The 20,316-nt window shown below is 53.6% G+C and overlaps 2 protein-coding genes across 6 annotated transcripts; both read right to left on the bottom strand.

Moving 5' to 3' along the window:
- Window positions 1-1,530: 1,530 nt before the first annotated feature.
- On the bottom strand, window positions 1,531-9,300 carry LOC112298896 (protein CD300H). 4 transcript variants are annotated; one of them, XM_045190315.2, is made up of 4 exons: window positions 9,072-9,300; window positions 6,090-6,446; window positions 4,165-4,207; window positions 1,531-2,504 (listed from the first exon to the last, which is right to left on the bottom strand). In XM_045190315.2, exons 1-4 carry the CDS (start codon window positions 9,109-9,111, stop codon window positions 2,372-2,374), a joined length of 573 nt encoding a protein of 190 aa, XP_045046250.1. In that variant the 5' UTR covers window positions 9,112-9,300; the 3' UTR covers window positions 1,531-2,371. The 4 variants fall into 4 exon arrangements, with proteins under 4 accessions (XP_045046250.1, XP_045046252.1, XP_045046251.1 ...); XM_045190317.2 differs by having other exon boundaries at window positions 1,531-1,836; window positions 9,072-9,299; XM_045190316.2 differs by having other exon boundaries at window positions 1,531-1,931; window positions 9,072-9,299.
- A 2,632-nt stretch (window positions 9,301-11,932) lies between these two features.
- LOC112298897 (CMRF35-like molecule 5) lies at window positions 11,933-20,072 on the bottom strand. Of its 2 annotated transcripts, none has more exons than XM_045189908.2 (4): window positions 19,943-20,072; window positions 16,884-17,225; window positions 15,493-15,598; window positions 11,933-13,878 (listed from the first exon to the last, which is right to left on the bottom strand). In XM_045189908.2, exons 1-4 carry the CDS (start codon window positions 19,980-19,982, stop codon window positions 13,734-13,736), a joined length of 633 nt encoding a protein of 210 aa, XP_045045843.2. In that variant the 5' UTR covers window positions 19,983-20,072; the 3' UTR covers window positions 11,933-13,733. The 2 variants fall into 2 exon arrangements, with proteins under 2 accessions (XP_045045843.2, XP_024409779.2); XM_024554011.3 differs by having other exon boundaries at window positions 15,493-15,601.
- Window positions 20,073-20,316: the final 244 nt, after the last annotated feature.

Below are 20,316 nucleotides of genomic sequence, written 5' to 3' on the forward strand. Positions count from 1 at the left end.
AAACATGGTTGTAAGTTTCGTTTGGGTGGTTCCTACCCATCCTTACCCCCCAGGATATAACTTATGTCGTAGCGGTATTTGTCCCTGAATGAATGACCCAGTGCCCAACTTCAGTATGTGACCAATGGTTGGCTAATGAGAAATATTTGCTAAATCTGGCTTTAGGTGAATGAGTGATTGAGTGAATGATTAAGGATTGAGTTGGCTGCAGAGACCGGCCCTCGGCAAGTGTGGTCCCCCTCTATTAGATAATATCTCCCCGTGTAACCAATCCCCCAAAACTTAGCAGCCGAAAACATTTTTTGTGCCACCCTTCCTGAGAGGCAAATACCTGAGTGCTTACCAGGGTCGTTCTGGCTCAGGGCGTCTCTCTCATGGAGATGCAGCCAGGGTGTCCTCCCCTAAAGGCTGGACTGGGCCTGGAGGGCCTGTTTCCAAGACGGCCAGAGCTCCCCCACCTGCAAGCCTTCCGATGGTCATGTGGCTTGGGCATGGGAGAAGCATTCCAACCAGGGAAACTGCATCCCTACCCAAGCTTCCATCTCTGTGGACGTTCCCTATGGCCGCATCCCAGGCCCATGATGGCACAATCAGGACTGATATTCTTAAAAGCCGACCGAACCCTCACATTGGCCTGATACCCTATGGAGTAAAAGCTATCATGGTAGCAAAGTTCTGAAACTGTGCTCCTCCCCTTCCAGACAGTGAGTTACAAGCAATGACAGACCCTGAGTGCAGTGGCAGGGACCAGTGCTCCCTCCAAGGTCTCAGGAGGCAGGCGTGGTGAGCGCCCTCCCATCCCCACCAGTTAACCTCTATTCATTATTACTACACGCTACTACGAATTATTACTCTACCAGTAATCTCCATGAACCCTGTGGTTTTTTTAAGTTTATACTTTATGATGCTTTAATATCTTGGGGCCTTGTGGACCCAGGGAGGGGCAGTCCCTCCCTGGTTAACTAATTTTCAAGGTAGTAAGAATCGCCTGCAAGCCTGCCTATGCGAACTAACAGCCCCAAATCTTGCCCCCACTGATCTGTGTTTATCGGGCTCCTGGGTCTGGGACAGTATGACCCTGCACTAAGTCACCCCAAGGCCCTTATCTGAGAACTAGGGACCACTCCCCGGCCCAGGGCCTGCCAGAATTATTCAAACTCTTCAGGCCTAAACCTGCTTGGCTCCTTTACCTTGCTTCACCCCTTCCTTCCCACAAAAACCACAGGAAAGTCCCCCTCCCTCAGTTCCTCTCCCTCCCTCTGCCTCCCGCCTGACCCTGGGGCTGCCGGGGCTTCCTTGTAGGGCCTGTGTGATGGGATTGATGAGTATAGACTTCTTCTTTGACCGACAGTCATTTCCACATTTGCATCTCTTACCGCACCAGTTGAAAACAAATTCTGGGTATGTTTTCAAACACCTACTTATTAATTCACTCAGCTGATCCTTGACAAACTCAGATGAGTCCAGCCACGTAATAGTGGAGGACCACCTTAAACTTGACCAATTGATAGCCCAATCACAATTGCTTTTCCTGTTTTTTAAAGGACTTTGTTTATTTATTTTTAGAGAGGGGGAAGGGAGGGAGAAAGGGAGGGAGTGAAACATCAGTCTGTGGTTGCCTCTTGTGCACCCCCTACTGGGGACATGGCCCACAACCCAGGTATGTGCCCTGACAGGGAATCGAACTGGCGATGCTTTGGTTCACAGGCCCGTGCTTAGTCCACTGAGCTACACCAGCCAGGGTGCAGTTGCTTTTCTTGATGTACTGTCTTTATGAGAACAGCTTCTGGTGCTCAGTGTGCTGCGATCGATGCGGCAGACGCATTCTTTTCAATCCTGTGAAGAAGGACGGTCAGAAGTAGTTCCCCTTTACTCGGGAAGAGAACAGTTCACATTCATCATCAAGCTGGGACTGTGGCGATCCTTCCAGTCTGTCACAACACAGGGGGAGGGACTTTGATTAGACAGTCTAGAGAACGTCACGCTGGTTTACTAGTTGGGAGAGCACAGAGAAGCAAGTACCCCAGACGCCCTGATAAGACACATCTGCCCCATAAGTAAAAAGAAACCCTACAAAGTTTCAGGAACCTGTCTTAGACCCCAGTTTTAGGAGGCCACAGTCTGGAATGAGTTCTTTTGTCTTGTGTCTCAAACCTCTAAGAAAAAGCACACCGTTTGTGTACATTATACACACGCTTTTGCATAGGTGACATATTCCATTAAAATTTTTTTTTTAAGGCTTGTTTTTAGAGTCTCTGGCAATTAGTTGAAAAGGGATGTAAGGTTCAGGGTCAGAGGTTCCTTCTTCTCTAGTGTGAGTGGCTGTGTCTCTGGACAGGACATTGCTGGGCAAGGGCGGCTGTAGGTTGTCTTAGTCAGACTGTGTCTGCCCACGAATTGCACGCTGAGGCCTGTTCACCCAGAGGATGGCACTGAGCATGCTCAGAAACAGGGGAACCTTCAGGAATATGAGGAGCAGGAAGTGGATGCTGCTGAGCAGGGACCTGTGAGAGGAACACGGTGACCGGCAGTGAGTTTCCTCCTCAACTGGAGGCCCTGGCTCCGCCTCTCCCCACCTTCCTTTGAGTTCAGGTCCTGTGGCCACAAAGCTCAATATTGGCATTGAGCCCGGTGGGCACCAGAGCTAGACGGCACCAGGCTGGAGACCACGGACTCCTGTCCTCCGTTTAGGTCAGGAATGGACTTTGAGTGCCAGGACCCCGCAGGTGCATGAGAACAGGGGTGAGAAATGGACGGGAAGATGGATGCGGGGCCCCGGGCAGCCCCGGCTCCCACAAACAGTGTTCCGAACCACGTACTGACCCTCAGCCATTGGTTCCCACAGGAACCCAGCTCTTACTGGGACCGACTTGAAGAATGAATGTCCCCTTATGTCCCCTCCACACTCAGATTAAAGCCTTGGCTCGTCCTTAAATATAACCATGGGAGCAGATATTCTGCTTAAAGCATCCAACAGCCTCTACCCCAAGGAGCGACCACCCCAGGCTCAGCTCTTAGCCGATGCCCTCGCCCCTCAGCCCCAGCGCACTGCCCCATCCCGGCTCCTCACGTGTGCGGCACACCCTGTGGGTGTCCTCACCATATCCTCTTTGCCCGCCGAGCCTCTGGTGGCTGTCGACAGCCTTGGACCTGCCAACGGTTTCTCACCTCAAGCCCCTGCCCCTCTGTCTGAGGGCTCTCTCTGGCGGGAGGGGTACGCAGGCTGGCTGAGCAGAGCAGGCCAGAAGTGCCCCCCTGCCTGGAACACTCCTCCTCCACATTCTTGCCTGGTCAACTCTCCCAGTTCCTTCAAGTCTCCGCTCAAATGTCACTGTTTGAGAGGCCTTTGCTCATCCCTTTGTATAAAAATAGGGAACCAGGCACCTTCCCCACCCCCTTGAGGACAGATGAGTGTGGATCAGCACCCCAGCTTCCTCACTGCTCCATGGGGCGTTTCTGAGCGATGTCCTAACAACCTCTCTGAGGGTGCCCAGCGGGTGGTGCCCCGGGGTTGAGCCCAGTTGCTACAGGGGTAACTCATTCATTACGCTCTCCGCCCCCTCTCTAAACTTCCTGGGATCGCCTCTCAGTAAACTAAGCACACGTCCATTCTCGTCTCAGGATCTCAGGAGAGACTGGCTATGACAGTCTCTTTGGTACTCATTTTCACTGAGCACCTCAGTAGCCTTCATTGCGCCCCCCACGTCCCCCACACACCCCGTGTCACCCTGTCCCTTGATGCCTGCCTGTTGATTTTCCTCCACAGCAATTATCATTAACTGACATTTCCTCTGTGTGCCTATCACCTTTATCATCTATCATCTGTTTATCCATCCGTCCTATCACAGCTCTCTCTATCACGTGTGCATGTGTGTGTGTGGATGGATGGATGTGTGGATGTGTGTGTGTATGTATGTATGAATGGATGTGTGGATGTACCTATCCATTTGGTCATTTGTGAATTTGAGAGAAACCCCCTGGAGAGCACAACCTGCTGTCAGGTCGCTCTCACTCCCCAGCACAGTCTCCGGCACAGAAGACGTAAATTCAGCATTCGTTGAGTGAGTGAACCATTGAGGAAGCTGGTGTGTAGGGAGCCCTACCCCGGGGGAGGAGCCATGCAGAGGGCAGAGGGCGGACGACACTGGGCCACATACACCTTACCTGGAAGGTCCAGGTGTCCTTGCAGAGCTGTCGCTGCTGGAGGCTGTGGTGGAGGGCAAGGGTGAGGAACAGGGCCCAGTGCCCTGCCCGTGAGTCTCCCCACCTAGGTACCTGTCACCTGCATGGTCCTGACTTCATAAAGCAGAGGGAACTCAGAGAAAGGGCTGAACAGATGCCCCCAGACCGTCCTATGACCACAGTCAGACCCAGGCCTTGCCAGAGCAGAGGAGTATCCCCATCCAGCCCAACGCTGATGTGCTCTACAGCCGAGTGGACACTTCATCAACCAGGACAGGAGATACGTCACCTTCTGCCTTTGAGCATTAGGTGTTCCTCATCTCACCGAGAACGGGAGTGCTTGAAGGTCAGATCAAGGGTCAGACCTCAGGTTCCACACCCCCTTCTCCCCCCACCCCGCCCCACATCCACATATCACTCCCCACTCCCACCCCCTGGCAGAAGCCTATATAGTTGATTCAGGGAAGTTGGAAAGCAGGGCACCTCACACAGCTGATGGCTGGGAAATGCTAGCATCCCCAAAGAGGTGGAATCTGCACTCTGGAATGTGGGACCCCCAGCCCCTCAGCCCACCCAGCCCCTCAGACACTGGCAGCCTCACCTGCACTCCCCCAGGCAGGAGCCTGGAGCATCCTCCCTGGGTCAGTGGCCAACTCGGAGCAAGAACCTCCAGACTCAGACACTGAGGGAGCCGAGGGAAAGAGCTGAGTCTCTGGGCAGTCACGTAAAGAGGGGGCCTCCTGTGGCCTCCCAAACCCCTCTCTCACCACTGAGTTCACAACCAGTCCCTTGGGGCTGCGCACTTAAGGGCACACGGACAAAACCTTGTGACCACGGCCTCCACAAAGAGGAAAAATCTCAGAGGAAGCTGCGACAATGCAGGCAGCAGAAGAAAAAGCAAAGCACCTTTAGATTGATAGGGGAAGGTACAGCTTCAAGAAAGAAGAACAAGCTTGAAAGAGGAAGGAAGGAAGGAAGGAAGGACTTATTAAAAGATCAAGAAGCAATTTGAACAAGAAAAGACACTGGAGGTGCCCCATCTCTCCCCTGCCCTCTCAGGCCTTGAGTTTGCTGGGCTCTCTCCTGCCTGGTCAGGAGTGTCAGAGGGAGAAGGGGCAGAAGCAGGGGGTGGGGTCGTCCTGGGGAGCCAGAGACGATGTAAGACAGACAGAGGCCAGACAGAGGGTAGGAGCCTCCCTCTTGGGTCTTCTTCCTGCCCACAGACAAACCGAGTTTCCCCAGAGCCCTGCAGGCAGGGCCTCCAGAAATGGGTTTTCCCCCAGGGCCAGCCCAGGATCAGAGGCTGAGGAAAGACCCAAGGGTTGGGTGCTAAGAGGCCACAGGAGGGTCAGGGGCTACTCTCAGATTTCCAGAGCAGGGGTCACTGGTCAGAGGGAGGAGGCTGGCAGTCTGAGCCATCCCTGGCCCTGACCACCGCAGGGCTCCTGACCCTGGGTGACGCCCTGGGCCTGGAGGTTGTTGTGAGGTCTCAATTCCAAGAGCTCAAGCCAAGGGAAAGTGACAAGGGGACCCTTTTGGAGTAGACAGCCCTCCATCACCTCCATACACAACCACCCCCAACCCTGCGTGGACAGGAAGGGAGCATGAGGCCCTCGGTCCCCATGGATCTGATGATGCAGGGCCCTCCCACCTATGCCTTGAGGCCGACTACATGGTCAGGAGCTGGGGCAGTGGAAGGAAACTCGGATGTCACACACGCTCTCACACTTTCACGCACACACACATTCCCCCCCCACACACACACACACAACACACTTGGTCCTGAACCTCTGAAGCACAAACCCCAGGCCCAGTTCCTCTCTCCTGAGTCTGAATTTCCTGGGATGCTCCGCACAGATTAGCTCAGACTCCTTCATCGCTGGTACCAGAAGGAAGGAGGGTCTTACCTGGGGAAACAAACACTTGAACCTGGAAAAGGGGATCAGGCAAGAAGCCAGGAAGCCCATCTTCCACCAGGATCGTGGAAATCCCACACCTGTATTTTCCTGCATCACTTGCAGTGAGGTTCTCCAAGGTCACTGTGAAAGTGAGGTTTCCAGGATGGTCCATGATGGACACTCGGCCACTCCTCACCTCTTCCCCGGAGGCACTGGTCTCCACAGTCTCAGAGAAGAACGGCAAGCACGGCTGTCTGCACCAGTATTTGGCAAACCTCTTATATTCCTCCTGGTATTGGCACGACACGCTCAGGGATCCGCCCACAGTGCCCGACACGTTACTGGGGCCTCGCAGAGACAATGAGCCTGGAAGACATGATTAGTCTTGTCTTCATCCTGAAGAGCTTGGGCCAGAGGGGCCTTTGGTGTCAGGTCTTCTGGAAGTCACCCTGAGGCCACAGGAAAGAGGGGTCAGGAAGCAGCAGGTGAGGGCTGTTTGCAGACACAAGGAGATCTAAGGAGACACCTGCTGTGGGAGTCAGAGCCTCGGGAGGCCACGCCCAGCCTCTGCGTATCAGCCAACTCACAGAGTGAGGGGGAGAAAGACAGGTGGCCCCAGACAGGCTCTGGGTCCCCAGAAGTGTCCGTCCTGGGAAAAGACTCCTGTCTCCATTCATTACTAAGAATTGAATGAAGCCACTAAATATAATCTGAATAAAGGGATGGATGGAGGAATGGATGGATGGATGGATGGACATACTAGAAAACAGAAAATAAGAATGGGGATGAGGGAAAATAGATAAAGCCCAGTGTTAAGAACTGAGAGGAAGCCTTCAGCTGCTGGCTATGTCCCCGTCCCCAGTGCTCACCTGTGGACCCCAAGTTTATCATCCCTGTTCACACAGGTAGGGACACCCTGCTCACAGGTCTGGGTCACACAGGAGATAAGAGTTGGCCAGGGTCTAAAGCAGCCATTTAAGAAGGGGCTCTTCTCAGCCATGCTTCGAGAACATTCATACTTCGGTGTCCCTCCCGGAACAGAATACTGCAGCCACCCTTGCCACCACTTAAGATCTTTAGGGACTCCTGGCTCCACATGGACGGCCCCCAGAGGTCCCTTCCATCCCCTGGTCCTCAGCAGCCCCCTCCAGCCTTGCCGCGCCCTGGATCTCGTCCGCAGGTCCTTCACCCCCTCTACGACTTTGACATTGCCTCTTCTTCTCCAGTCTCTCTGGGGGCTCCAGTTCCAAATGACTAGGACCCAGCCCCCTAAAACCTCTGCCCCCTGCCTCGGAGTTACCCTTCCTCCAAGGAACATGTGCTGCCTGCCCTGCTCTGGGTGGGAAGGGGCTCAATCCATGGCAAAGGCTACTGAGAGCAGCTTTGGCAAAAGTGCCGAGTTTCCGAAGAAGAGTTGTGCATGTCATCCATCCACCCATCACCTGTCTGTCCGTCTGCATCTGTGCCCATGTCCATCCATCCCTTCCTTTCTTCCTTTCTCTTTCCCTCCCTCCACCCACCCACCTGCCCATCCAGGCAATATAGTGTCATCCACAGGTGGTCAGACGTTTGCTATACTTTATTCCAAAATGAAAAGAAAGCCCATAGCTTTTGCTCTTTGTTTTAATGATCTGGCATTTTCTCACTCTAGTCCCCAGCAGGCAAGCTCAGGTGCCCGCTGGCCTATATTCCACCTCAGAATGCTGTCCGCCTTGCCCGCCCGCGCCCCCCGAAGCAGTGGTTCTCAACCAGGGGCGGCCCTGCCCCCCAGGGGACATGTGGCAGTGTGTGAAGATGTTTTTGTCGTCATAGGTGGGGGGGACGCTACTGGCACCTGGTGGGCGAAGGCCAGGGTTGCTGCTACATAAACACCCCACCGTGCACAGGATGGCCCCACAGCACAGGATAGTCCTGCCTCCGTGTCCACAGTGCTGAGGTTGAGGAGCCTTGCTCGAGGGGACAAAATGCCGCAACCTGAGGACCTCCAAGCACAGGCTTGGGGCTGGCAGGGGGGCCCCTGCAGCTGCCTGGAGCCCTCAGTGCGTTTGCTGCTGTTCTGTGCTCTGCCTCTGGGGGCGCTGTTCCCCCGGGGTTTCTAAAGCTGTGTGGCGGCTTTCCCTGCAGGACTCTTCACTTCGTTTCGGTCTCACCCTTGAAGATGGCGGAGGGGGGGCGGGGTGCGCAGGGGGAGAGTCAGGGGGGCGGCTTCCTCAGGTCTGCATGGGAGGACATTGTGAGGGACACTCTGAGTCCCACCCAGAGGCTCCCTCTCCTCCGATACTCCTCACCGCTATGCCCCCCACCCAGAGTAAGCTCCCTGCCCACCAGCACCTCAAAAAGAAGCATGGCCTTGCCCCTTCCACCATGGTTTATGGGAGCTCTCACGGCAGGACCAGCCACAGGTTCCCTGAAGTCTCACCGGCCCCCACCACCACCAGGGCCACCGTGCAGAGCCTCGGGGGCCAGCCCAGGCAGCGAGCGCCTGGGGACAGCTATTCACAAGGCCTTAGTAGTAGTTGACATACTAGTACAAAAAAATCAATGACCTTGGAGGTCAACGTATTTCGGTTTGAATCTTGGCTGTGTCTTTCTAGAACTGATCTACAGTAAATTATTTGCACCTCTCTCGGTTGGATAAGGATTACAATAGGGATTAGATCATGGGGGAGTCAGAAAATGCAGTGATTAGCCCAAAAAGTACTAGTTCTCTGCTCCCCTCCCCCTTCTCTGGGGTGTATTCCTGATCTTAACAATCATGGTTGAAATAGCTGGAAGTTTACTTTGGGCTTCGTATGTGCTCACGGTGTGGAAAGCATTTTCTGTTTCACCCTCGCCCTACCCCAGTGAGGAATTGGGGTGCCCTAGGGGTTTTAGGGGCACGCCGCATCCCTTTCTGCTGATGTTTTTGTTTCTTCCCCTTCCCATCACCACCCCTCTCCCAGCAGGATCTGCCAGGGCAGACTTCCCAAGGCCCCACCCAGCCCTGCTCACCTGGAGCACAGAGAAGCAGCAGAGCCCACGGCAGCCACATGGCCGTGGGCCTCTCCAGCCACCGCCAGCCTGGGACTGGGGGCTCCTTGCCCAGGATCTGCTCACCCGACCCCCTCCTCCTCTTTTCTCAGTCCGTCTCTGCTTTCTTCTTCATCCCCTGCTTGTTTCTCTTCTCATAGCTGGTTAGAACATGTGGGAAGCTAGGGTTTCACATCATCATGTGGTCAGGGGAAAACAGTGCTGAAAATTTGAATTTGCAGTTTCTATTTCTCTTCCCCTACAAGAGAGTGCCCCTCCCATTCTCAGCCACAGGGCTGCCGCCCTTCTGCAAATCCTAGCGGAGCCCCGACCAGTCTGGGCTCACTTCTGTCTACGTTTTCCAAGCCAGTCCTGCCCTTTATGAGTAGCTAACTTCCTATGGCCGGCATGAGCGGCCCCGTGCAGGACAGGCCTGACCACGCCTTATCTGGACAAGACTGGCTGCTTCCAGGGCAGATGGGAATGATCTTGTTCCAGAATATTAAGACTTTCGAGATGGCTACAACAAGCATTACACCAAGCAGGAAGTCCTCCTAAGTGCAGGGCCCAGAGCACTGCATGATGCGCATCCCCAGGAAGCCGGTGCTGGCTCTGGGTGGGACACAAAGTGAGGCTGGGTCGCCCCCTGGTCGGGGGGCTTTGTTCTTCTGAACCCCCAGCTCTTGGTCTGCCCTCCTCAGGCCCCAGAAGCCTTGAGTGGGTTCCCATCTTGGTCAGGTGCTCCTGACTGGTCTCCATTGCTCTGGCATCCAGAACCTGACAAAGCACCCTCAAGCCTCACCTTTCACCTGTGTGGTTGAATAAGAAGCCAAGAGTCTCACGGGCAGAAATAGTTCAGTGTAACTTGGGTGAACCTGGCCAGAAATGTAACCAATCCCATGAAGCAGCCATGGAGGATGTATAAAGGCAGACACACATTTGAAATGCTTTATCCGAGAACTCGGATTCATTTAGCAGAGTGCTCTGAGATTCTGGGATTCTGTTGTCAAACAGTTTCTTAGTTGGGTGTCTCAGTAAATAAACTTCTTGCTAGCTCATTTTTTGCTGCGTGAGGAGGCTTCATATTTTCTGGGGGTCCGCACGTGTGTGTGTGCCCATGCCTCCCCTCCCGAGGTGGGGTGGTTTCCTGCACAAGGTGTTAAGCAGTCACACCCGATGGAGACATATAGGCAGAAGGAAGTTGGCCAGAAACAGAGGGGTTTTCAGGCCGCGAGCTCTCTTATGCTGGACGGGTCCCCCTAATTTAAACCTTAGGGTTTCAGAACATGAAAATGTACAAAAATTCACATCCATAGTCTGTGGTTTATATTACTTTTTGTGACCTTTTATCTAAAATGGTTTTTTCAACATGACCTTGAAAGAAAATTATCCCCCCAAAAGTGATTTGTGGGGTGCAGCTGGAACTTTCACTTTGTCGATTTTTAGCTGTGTGACCCTCGGTGAGTCACGTGATTGCCCTCAATTCCGGATTCAAACTCTGTCCCTTCTGCCCAGCTCGCCCCATCTGGGTGCGGCGGGCGGTAGGTTCCCATGTGTGTCTGAGGGTCCTTTGAAGAAATCGTGCGCATCTGTGTGTGTGCGGCTGCATTCTTTCCTCTCCTCAAGGAAAAGCAGCCCAGTGTGGGTGTTGCTTTGCCGCTTGCCCATCTCCACCTAGTGTGTTTCCAAAATTATTCCACATCAATACCTGTAGACTTTTGCTTTTAATGGCTTCGTAGCATTCCATAATATTTGCATATTATGATTTGATTAATTCTTTCCCTCTTGGTGGGCATTTAAGTTGTTTTCAGTTTTTTGCAACTACATGCAATTCTGCAATGAAGATCTTTGCATATGTGGGTGATATACATGTTTGTGACTGTGTCTCTAGGACAAATCCCTATAAATCAAAGTGCAGCTCTGTGCATTTTCCAGTGTTGACGGATATCACAAAAGAGGATATGAAGTTTTCTGCAGTTGTCTACACGGGCTCATCAATGCCAACCCCGCCCACAACAGTGGATATCGTCAACTTTTTACCTTTACAAATCTGATCGTAGACCTGGCCTGCTGATTGAACGTGGCCTGCACCCCACAGGGAGGGCAGTGCTGTGGGTGCAGGGGGATAAAAGAGAAGAGAGGGAGGAGCAATAAACTGCAGAGGAGAGCGTCCCAAGCAGGTGATTCAGTGCACGCTGGGAACAGATAGGCCGCAAACCTGCTCCAGCTTGTAGCCCCTCCCAGCCACCTCTCCTCCTCATATGAGGCTTTGGCAAACACCAACGTTTATTCAAAAAAGAAGTAGCACCTTCAATCGCTTAGGGGTTTGAAGACAAGAAAAGCATACAAGCAAAAAGCAAGTAAAAGCGTACACCACAGGAGGAAATGCCCAAAGAAACATAGCTTCATGTACATAGTTCTACTCGGTCTCAACGATGGACAGTGGGGTTTGTCTAAAGAATAGAGTGTGTGCTGTACCAGGCCGAGGGACGAAGCAGGCGGGCAGGTCTCAGGAAAGGAATGAGCAGAGAAGGGACGGCATGGCTGGGAAGGAAGAACAGGGGTTATGAGCACATGACCCAACAACAAACACAGCTGCAAACACACAAATGTCACAACCTGTGGAAGTGACATCCAGGGGCATTCAAGTCAACACGGTATAAAAGCGTTTGGAGAGGCAGACACAGGTACGGAGACAGAGAAAGGACATTCCACAAACGTAGCTGCCTGTCCCCTAAGAGAGAGAATATCAGCCAAAAGTAAAAATAATTAAATTTAATTAAAAATTACCCTGAGACAAAGAAACCTCTTAATCTGCCACTAAAAACCCACACAGTGTCGGGGGCGGCGCCAGGGAGGGCGGCAGGGAAAGGCCCTAATGATCCACACCTAGAATATTCCAAAGTTACAGAAGTTCCAAGATAAAGATAAAATCTTACGGGCTCACAGCAGAAAAAACATCAAATCAGAAGGAGTAAAGCTGCGTGTGTGACAGGAAGGGGAGCAGCCTCAGCTGCGGCGGCTGCACCGCACCCCAGGAGACACAAAGGAAAATTCACATGTTCGCAGAAAAGACGGGGCATTCTCGGAATTTTATACCCAGGGTTGTTGGTTCTGGAAACAAACACCCCTATGCGTGCGAGAACACGTGAAGTGCGGCACCTGGGAGCCCTTGGAAAATAGAAAGACAGCATCATGTTGAAATTTTGCCAACAATGACATAAATCAAATGATGAAGAAAAAGCTATAATGCACGGTGACCACATTTAAAAATAGAAAAGAGACTGCACTACCATGGGAAATGTCTACAGAAGAGAACAGCAGCACCATACGTGCAAAAGCACCACAAAATCGGTTCTGGGAAGACGAGCGTGGGCAGAGGACACGGCACCGAGTCCTCATCTTGTGTGGCACAGAGTCAACAGGCCGTTAAAACGTGCCGATTAAAATAAAAAAAAAGATGTTCCTGGGGGCACTCAGGGCCCAAGCAAAGTGCAGAGGGCATGCAGGTGAGCGCAGCTTGACGTGGGTGTCGAGGCCCCAGCAGGGTGAGCTGGGTCCCCTGCAGACGAGGTCTCCCCTCGCCATGTCCTGCACCATCGCTTCTGGCCTGGACTCACGCTGTTTCACTGGTCTGGCCGGCTTTGCTCTATTGGCCTCTTGTTGTGATCTCGAAGCTGCCAGATGTTCAAGTTCAGCAGGGAACTTGAGAGGAAGAATTCATGCATCTTTCTGTCTTTAAATGAGGCAGCTCCCTGGTGCCGCCCGCCCTCCTCCACAATTAACCACCGGCAAAAGCTTCCACCCTGACGGGAGGAATCCCAGTCCCACTCTGGAAAGGGTAAGGACCCGCCTCCAGGCTCATCCCTCCCAGCCTCCCCGGGCTCCCGCCTGCTAGGTCTGTCCCAGCTCCAGAGTCTGACTGACGGATCATGCCACAGTCCCCAAAATACCTGGGTATCCCTGGGACCCCAAAACAACAGTGGCAGCCACACGAATATCTCAAAACCAGGATATTTAAATATGTTGGCAAGAAGGATTATGGAGACCAAAAGAGGATGTGAAGTCAATTTCAAGACCACAGGTGCATGTCCAGGATGACAAGGGTGGAGGTGGCACCAGGGCTTCCGTCCTCACAAATGGCAACAGCCCACTCAATAAGGATTCCAGAGTCTTCTGCTCAGACACTCACTGCTGGTGGGCACGTCATCAGCGTTTGGTTCTGTTTTTCTGCTCATCAGTAGGGAATTGGGACCCCATGTGGGTCAGAGCCCTCAACTCCATGAGATGCAGAAATCAGTCCATGCCGGGGCAGAGGACTCTCAGGGTTGAGATCAGACCTGGCACCCAAGGCCTTGGGACCCAGGGAGAGACCCTTCTGCTGATCTCTTTGTCCTTCCTGCTGCATTGTGGCCTCAGGACAAAGGAAGGACCAGGGTGGTAGAGAAAGGGACACCAGAGCAAGGCCCACAGCCCCAGCATCACAGCTGTGGGTGCCCAGGGACTTGGGTCCTCTGTCCTGAGGCAGAGCCACGCTGCATCTAGAAGCACTGGCCCTGCTGACCACAGTCACTTCGTAACCAAAGTTCTTTTCCTTCTGCTTGAGGCTCTCTCGTTAACACAAGATGACAAAGACCATGGGGGCTACTGGTTCTCAGGATGGGGCAGCCCGCCTCCCACAGAGCCCCTCTGAGGCCTGTTCACCCAGAGGATGGCCCCGAGCATGCTCAGGAACAGGGGCAGCTTCAGGAAGACCAGGAGCAGGAAGTGGACACTGCTGAGCAGGGACCTGCATGCGGGGGACACAATGACAGAAGTGAGCTGCCTCCCAGGACCCCTCCTCCCAGCTCAGCCCCTCCCAGGTTGTGGGTTCCCATAACCCATGTGAGAGCAGGCCTGGGTCCCCAGGCTGACATTGGCCTCCACCTCCCTGACTCTCTTCCTTCATCCTTATTCTCATCCTTGGGTGCTCTACTAGGGGGGAAATGATGGGGGTCCTTATAAGAAGCAGAAGAGATTAGGACACGGACCCCCACAAGGCGAAACCGTGAGAAGACACAGGGAGAAGACAGCCGTCTACAAGCCAAGGACAGAGGCCTCGGGAGAAGCTAGCCCAGGGACACAGGGACGCAGATGTCTGGCTCCAGAATTGTCCACAGAGAACGTCAGCTCTTCACACGGTCCAGCTGGGGTGCTGTGCTGTGGTCCCCAAACTGACTGATGCAGGGAGAGTCTCTAATTATTCTCTATTCACTGAATTTTATACAGTATATTAATCTGCCAATTAATTAATTAACTCTATGTGGCACACTCATTATCTCTCCATTGTAAGTGCTTAGAGGGCAGACACCTGATTATTTTCTTCATCTTTGATCCCCTGCATTCCCTAAATCAGTGACAGACATGGGTGGGGGGCTCAACAGTTATTTACCACATAAATGAATGAGTTACCCATCCAATGCTGATCAAAGACCCTAGCTGGTACTTACATCTCATTTTGATTCATGAAATTAAAAATGTTCTTGCGTTTATGTATTAAAACCAGGTCAAGGGAAAGCAACTGTCAAAACAGAGGGCAAAGGGGAGAGGGGACAGAGGGTTCCCGGGGTGGAGAGATGAGGGAGGTCCCACAGGGACAGGGTGGGAAGGCTGGGCAGCAGGAGAGCACAGCAGGTCCAGACACAGAGTCTAAGGGCCAAGGAGGGGGGGGGAGGGGGGAGGAAAGGGGCTGCCCTCGTCCAGAAAGCCCCTGTGCTGCAGGGCTGGGCAGGGCACTGGGAAGCAGGAGGGAGGCTCAGTGTCTCCCTCTGTGAAATGGGAATGTGCGTATCTGCCCTTCCTCCTCAGGAGGGGGTCACCTGGGGGTCAAAGCATGAACAGGACAATGGACAGGAAAGCCCTGTGACAGCTGCCAGGTGCTCTGGAGACACAGGGGACAGTCACTGTCTCCACTGTTGCCATAGCAATAACTAGGGAGGCAGGACCTCCCAGGCCTCCCTGTGCTCCCAGAATTTGGACCCAGAGCCATCCTTGTAGCCCATGACCCCTGTGCTCCCACAGCCTGACATGCCCCCTGCCCCAACTATCTGCTCCTCCACATCCCACCCTGTCAGCTCCACAGGGGACGCTCCACATCTATGTGACCGGACTCAACACATTTCTGGGAACATAGGACTTCGCTCAGTGAAGTGGGACCAATGAATGAAGGAGAACAAACCTCCAGGTTCCCTGAGCTCCAGGAGGCAGGACCAGGAGTGGGGGTCACCACAGACTCTGTGCTACCTGAGAGCAAGTGGTAGGGGCCCCTGCATCCTGGCTGGGACAGGGGCTACAAATAGTCCCCACACTGGAGAAGTTAGGGACAAGTGGGCCACAGGGAACAGCAGCATCTGAGCTGACTTACCTTCCATTGGGGTGCAGGCTGGTCACAGTCGGGGAGCTTGTAGGGACTTCTGTGGTGACCGGCTCTGTGAACGTGGTGGTGGAGGTGGTGGCCGACACTGTAGTGGCTGCTTGGCACACAGAACAGATTACCTGCCACCCTGCCTGCCTGGCTCCCGTAGCCCTGCACGTGGCTCTCAGCCTGGAGGCGTGGGGGCTGCCCTGGTTCAGGAGCCTGGAGCTGGGCCATGGGAAGGGGCCTATAGGACCCTGGACCACTCCTATGTCCTCGGCCTCTGGCAGACTCAGGGCCTCGGAAGGTGGTAGTGTGGGCACAGGTCCCAGAGGGACATGGAGCCGGCCATGGAAGGGTGAGGGGGCCCAGGACTGCCTCAGGTCAAGGGCAGCTGGAGTTCAGCTGAAGGTTAGACACTCCTGCTGCATGTGACACATGTTTGGCCAAAACCTGTCCTGTTTTGCTTACCCAGTAAGGAAGGGGGCTGCCCGGTGCTCCCATACCCGAGATCTGTGACATCTAAGGTCACGGTCAGCCCTGAATCACCACATTCAGGATGAGCCTGCACATCAGACAAGTTATTACGTTTCTGCACCTAAAGCAGTTCCTTCTCAGGAACATGGTCAGGAATCCACGACACAACGAATGGGCCACTCTCTGCAGCTGTCACAAGACACCCAGGTTCCAGGTGTCCTGGGGACTGTGTTGAGTGTGTCCCCCCGGCCGCCACCATAAGTGCCCGTTGAGCTGCAGCTGGCTGTCCGAGGTTCAGCAGAAGCAGAACCCATCAGAAGAACTTGTTCCCACCACGGCACTCCCAGGACCACCTGCACTGGGAAGACCATAGGAAGCGACCGTCCATAAGCCCAGGTGCACAAACAGCTCCTGGTGGGATTTCCGGCAGCCAGATGCAACTGTTTGACTTGGAGGCCTCTCCAGACCTCAGGGACTGGGCCACAGCACCCCAACTGTGGAAGCAGGGACGGGGTCAGCAGCTATGAGTCCCGGCCCAAAACTCCACAAACGGCAGGGACACCTGGACACCAGGGTGCCAGGACAGCAATGGCAGGAACTGGGATCTCTGGGTCCCACCAGGCTGAACCAGGGCTGTCACCACGATCTCTCTAGACAACAGGCCAGGCATGGAGCTGTGCGGAGAAACTCAGTGTGCCCAGAAAGGCCTGGCCCCGTCCCAGAGGAGCCCCCAGAGCCCAAGAGCCACTAAGAGACACCGTGCCTCTCTAAACCCATGTGAGCAGCAGGTCCATGAGACCTCAGGACTCAACCACCCTCTGTGACAGTTCCCTCTGAGTGAGCTCAGTCCCTGGACAGAGACCTCAGGGACCAGGACAGAGGAAGCCCTGAAATCACATAGCCACACATACACAGTCTCTTACCTGAGCCAACATCCACTTTAACTGCGACCCCATGGTCAGTTCCAGTTCTATCAATCCCACACCAGTAAGTGCCTGCATCCTCCCGCCTGAGCTTCTCCATGGTCACGGTGAAGGTGTGCCTGGTCTGATTGTCCCTGATGGACACACGGTCCCTCTTCACCTCCCACTCTGGTCCATTGGTTTTAACAAGGATCTTGCAGTCACTCCACTCATCTCCTTGACACCAGTACTTCACGTAGGGCTCCAACCCAAGGTCATAGTGACACTGCACAGTCAGCCAGCCCTGCTCAGGGCCTGTCACTTCTCCTGGACCCCTGATGACAGCTGATGGATCTGATGACCCTGGAAAACACAAACCCATGTGCCTGACCTGCCCCCCAACCCCAACCCTGAGGGCAGAGCCACAGCCTCCTGCCCAGTGACAGCCCCATAAGTCCACGTGTCCGGTGAGAGGTATAGAGTCCAGGGAGGAATCGCCTTCCTCGAGACAGAGCCTTGTCCTTCAAATTTCCACATGGTCAGAGCTGCCTCCAAAATCACCTGAGAGCACAACCCCAGGTCTCAACGACACTGAGACTGTGTAGCAGCAGCTTCTGGCAAATCACCGCTCCCCTCCCTGTGGCCAAGAAATCCTTGTGTCTCCTCAATGTCCTTTGTCATCCCATCTGTGTCACACTGGTCTCCTGGGGAGGAAGTAGCAGAGGACCCATTTCCACAGGAGGGCGGGGGTGGCTGACCTGTGCCCGGGGGCCTAGGAGGCCCAGATGGGGCGCCTGCTGCACGTGGCCCTGCAGAGGATTGTCCAGGTGGTTCTGATGGCTCTGGTGGTTCCATCGTGAGCCCCATCCCTGGGGGAGCGCCTCTGACAGTGACCAAAGTGGTGACACCAACTATTGAACCCACGTCACACAATCCCATTTTCTCCATGGAATTTTCTCAACTTCAGTGTAAGATAAAGACACCCGGGCTAGGACCTCTTGTGTCCTGTAAGACTTTTCTTAACCTTTCTGAAAAGGGTCCAAGCAAGAGTTAGAGAGCGAGAAAACTGACAAGCCTTGTTACCTCCTCCCTTCAAACCAACAGCCTACACAGGACACCCGCCCACACAGTAGTCTCCATGTGATCTTTGTCTGAAGGTGCTCAGAGCAAAGGAAATAAGTTAATTTGATATTCATCAAAAATTCTTTATGTTTCTGAACCAAAGGAAGACTCGTCACCAAAATGATAGACTCTCATGACCAGTAAGTATGAATGTTTCAGTATTCGAGTAGGCACCCAAATAAACCAGAATTATCTTCAGGAGGGCCAGCCTTTTGTGGTACAGGCTTCCCCTGCTAGGTGAGTGTTCTAGGAACCCCTCTGTATCAGTGCACCAGCTGGCATTGTTGTGAGAGGCTGTGTTCAGCATCAGTGAATTTTTTTGCAGGTTCTCGTGAACACATTTGCCCATTTTATGTTGGGTATTTCCGAGCGCACCAGCCCACACTGTGCTGAGTGTTCTGCAGTTTTTGATCCAAACCCACATGACCCCTGTGCCCCACCCTCTCTCCTCCCCTGTCTCTCCCTGAGCACTTTTTTGTAGTTTCTCCAGATGAAAAAATTCTCAAAAGTTAATGCTTTGTCAATGAGGAGGAGGTAAAACAAAAAATCGCTGTAACACAAAAAGGCCTCAAGTTGACGAGTTCAAAAATGTTTGGAGCAGGGGAAGAAACACCTGGACAGGTGTATGCATCCGAAGGAGAGGACTTTGACAGTGACCGAAGTTTAAACATGTAAGAATAAATACACAATTTTTTATAAATAAATTCCGGGGATCGTTTGTTGCCCCTTCGTACGTTTGGGGTGAAACCGGAAGTGCATGGCAGCAACGGACTCCACCCGCTTCAAACACTTTTCTCAGGTCACTCAGAGAACTTGCGCAGACACTGGCCATTGCGGAGACCTGTCATACGCAGGTGCCTAAAAACTTCCGAGATTGAAATCATCCCGTGCGTGTCTGAGTCCAATTCAGCTGAGGTCGGGACCAAGAGTGGAAACATTTGCACATGTGCAGAAGCTAAAACACACACGTCTTCAACAACCAAGAGTGAAGAAAAGCATCACGATAAAAATGTTTAAATCTTTTAACTAAATAGAAAGGGAAAGTGCTACAAATAAAAACTGGGGGACAGAGCTTAAAGAGTAGAGCAGTCTCCTTTAGATAGCACGCCAGTCCCCAGAATCTGTGAACATGTCCCTTGTTTGGCAGCAGGCAGGGACTCTGCAGGTGTGAAGAAGTTTAAGGCCCAGAGATGGGGAGAGTATCTGGATGGCCCAGGTGGGCCCAGTGGAATCCAGCCCCAAGCACCAAGGTTCTGGTTCCTGGGGCGCTCACCTGGGAGGATGGGAAGCAGCAGACAGGGCAGCCAGGTGGCCCCGCCTCCCTAGACTTGGTCCTCTCTGAGCATCAAGCCCCAGCTGTGCCCAAGGGCTGACATTTGGCCCAGAATGGGCATCTTCTAACCTCTGGTCTTGCCTCCCTGTGACACCGCTCCACACGTCTCCGACATTGTGTGGACCACACTGTTGATGGTCTGGCCTTTGCTTTGTCCTGAGCAGAAACTCAGGCAGGCAGGTGAGCTGGGTGGGGTGACAGTCCAGAGGGTCTGTCCACCCTGGCTCACTGCCTGTCCCCACTCGGTACTCTGAGTGATTTAGGGAAGGTTGCTCAGCTCTGGCTACAAGTCACCACCACCTGAGGAGGCTCTGAAACCACCCAGGTTCCTGAGCCCCGCCCTGACTGAGAGGGTCTGAGCTCCTGAAAGTCCCCAGGGTTGGACTCACTCACTGGCCCTCTCCTGTGCATGGGGCAGGGCCAGGGTGAGGAACGCCATCCCAACTGGGGTGCCTCTGCTTGTTGCCCCACCTGGCAGAGGACAGGAGACAGCAGACACTCGTTTTTCATTTCACCCAAAGGGTCTGGAAGCTGGACTGGACGTGTCCCTTCCCTGAGGACAGATCCTCTCTGTGTCCCGCCCAGCCCCAGTGATGCCTGTTCCTAAAAGCCCCGCCCCACTCACCTGGGACAAAGAGCAGGAGCAGAGGTGGGAGCAGCCACATGGTCCTGGTGCCCAGTTCTCTCCCTGGGGACCATCAAATGCCAGTGACCTCCAAAAACTTAATGTGGCCCAGAGAGACACTACAGTCGATTTTGCTAAATAATTTTTTTTGTCTCTCTCTGCCACTTCCGTTCGACGTTGTCTCCAGTTCCTTCCTCATTTCACTAAGGATCAGACAGGCAGTGTCTTCACTGACCAGTGCATGGCGGATGTGTCTCAATGATTTGCGGGGAAGCAGAGCGTCCAGGCCTGGCCAGGCCTCCTCTTGCCCATGAGTGTGTGAGGAACTGAAAAGGCTCTCAGCTCAGGTCCCAGGGAGTGAGGGGGATGCGCTG

Source organism: Desmodus rotundus, chromosome 9 (genome assembly GCF_022682495.2).
Source record: "Desmodus rotundus isolate HL8 chromosome 9, HLdesRot8A.1, whole genome shotgun sequence".
Classification (NCBI taxonomy): Eukaryota; Metazoa; Chordata; class Mammalia; order Chiroptera; family Phyllostomidae; genus Desmodus; species Desmodus rotundus.

What these genes read in the sequence shown, in the direction of transcription:
- LOC112298896 (XM_045190315.2), bottom strand. Translation starts at nt 9,111, where the DNA reads ATGTGGCTGCCGTGGGCTCTGCTGCTTCTCTGTGCTCCAG. An exon ending in GCTGCTTCTCTGTGCTCCAG is followed by an intron (nt 6,447 to 9,071) that starts GTGAGCAGGGCT and finishes CATGTCTTCCAG; the next exon opens with GCTCATTGTCTCTGCGAGGC. An exon ending in AGGACACCTGGACCTTCCAG is followed by an intron (nt 2,505 to 4,164) that starts GTAAGGTGTATG and finishes TTCCTCTCACAG; the next exon opens with GTCCCTGCTCAGCAGCATCC.
- LOC112298897 (XM_024554011.3), bottom strand. Translation starts at nt 19,982, where the DNA reads ATGTGGCTGCTCCCACCTCTGCTCCTGCTCTTTGTCCCAG. An exon ending in GCTCCTGCTCTTTGTCCCAG is followed by an intron (nt 17,226 to 19,942) that starts GTGAGTGGGGCG and finishes TGTGTTTTCCAG; the next exon opens with GGTCATCAGATCCATCAGCT. An exon ending in TAAAGTGGATGTTGGCTCAG is followed by an intron (nt 15,602 to 16,883) that starts GTAAGAGACTGT and finishes CTGTGTGCCAAG; the next exon opens with CAGCCACTACAGTGTCGGCC.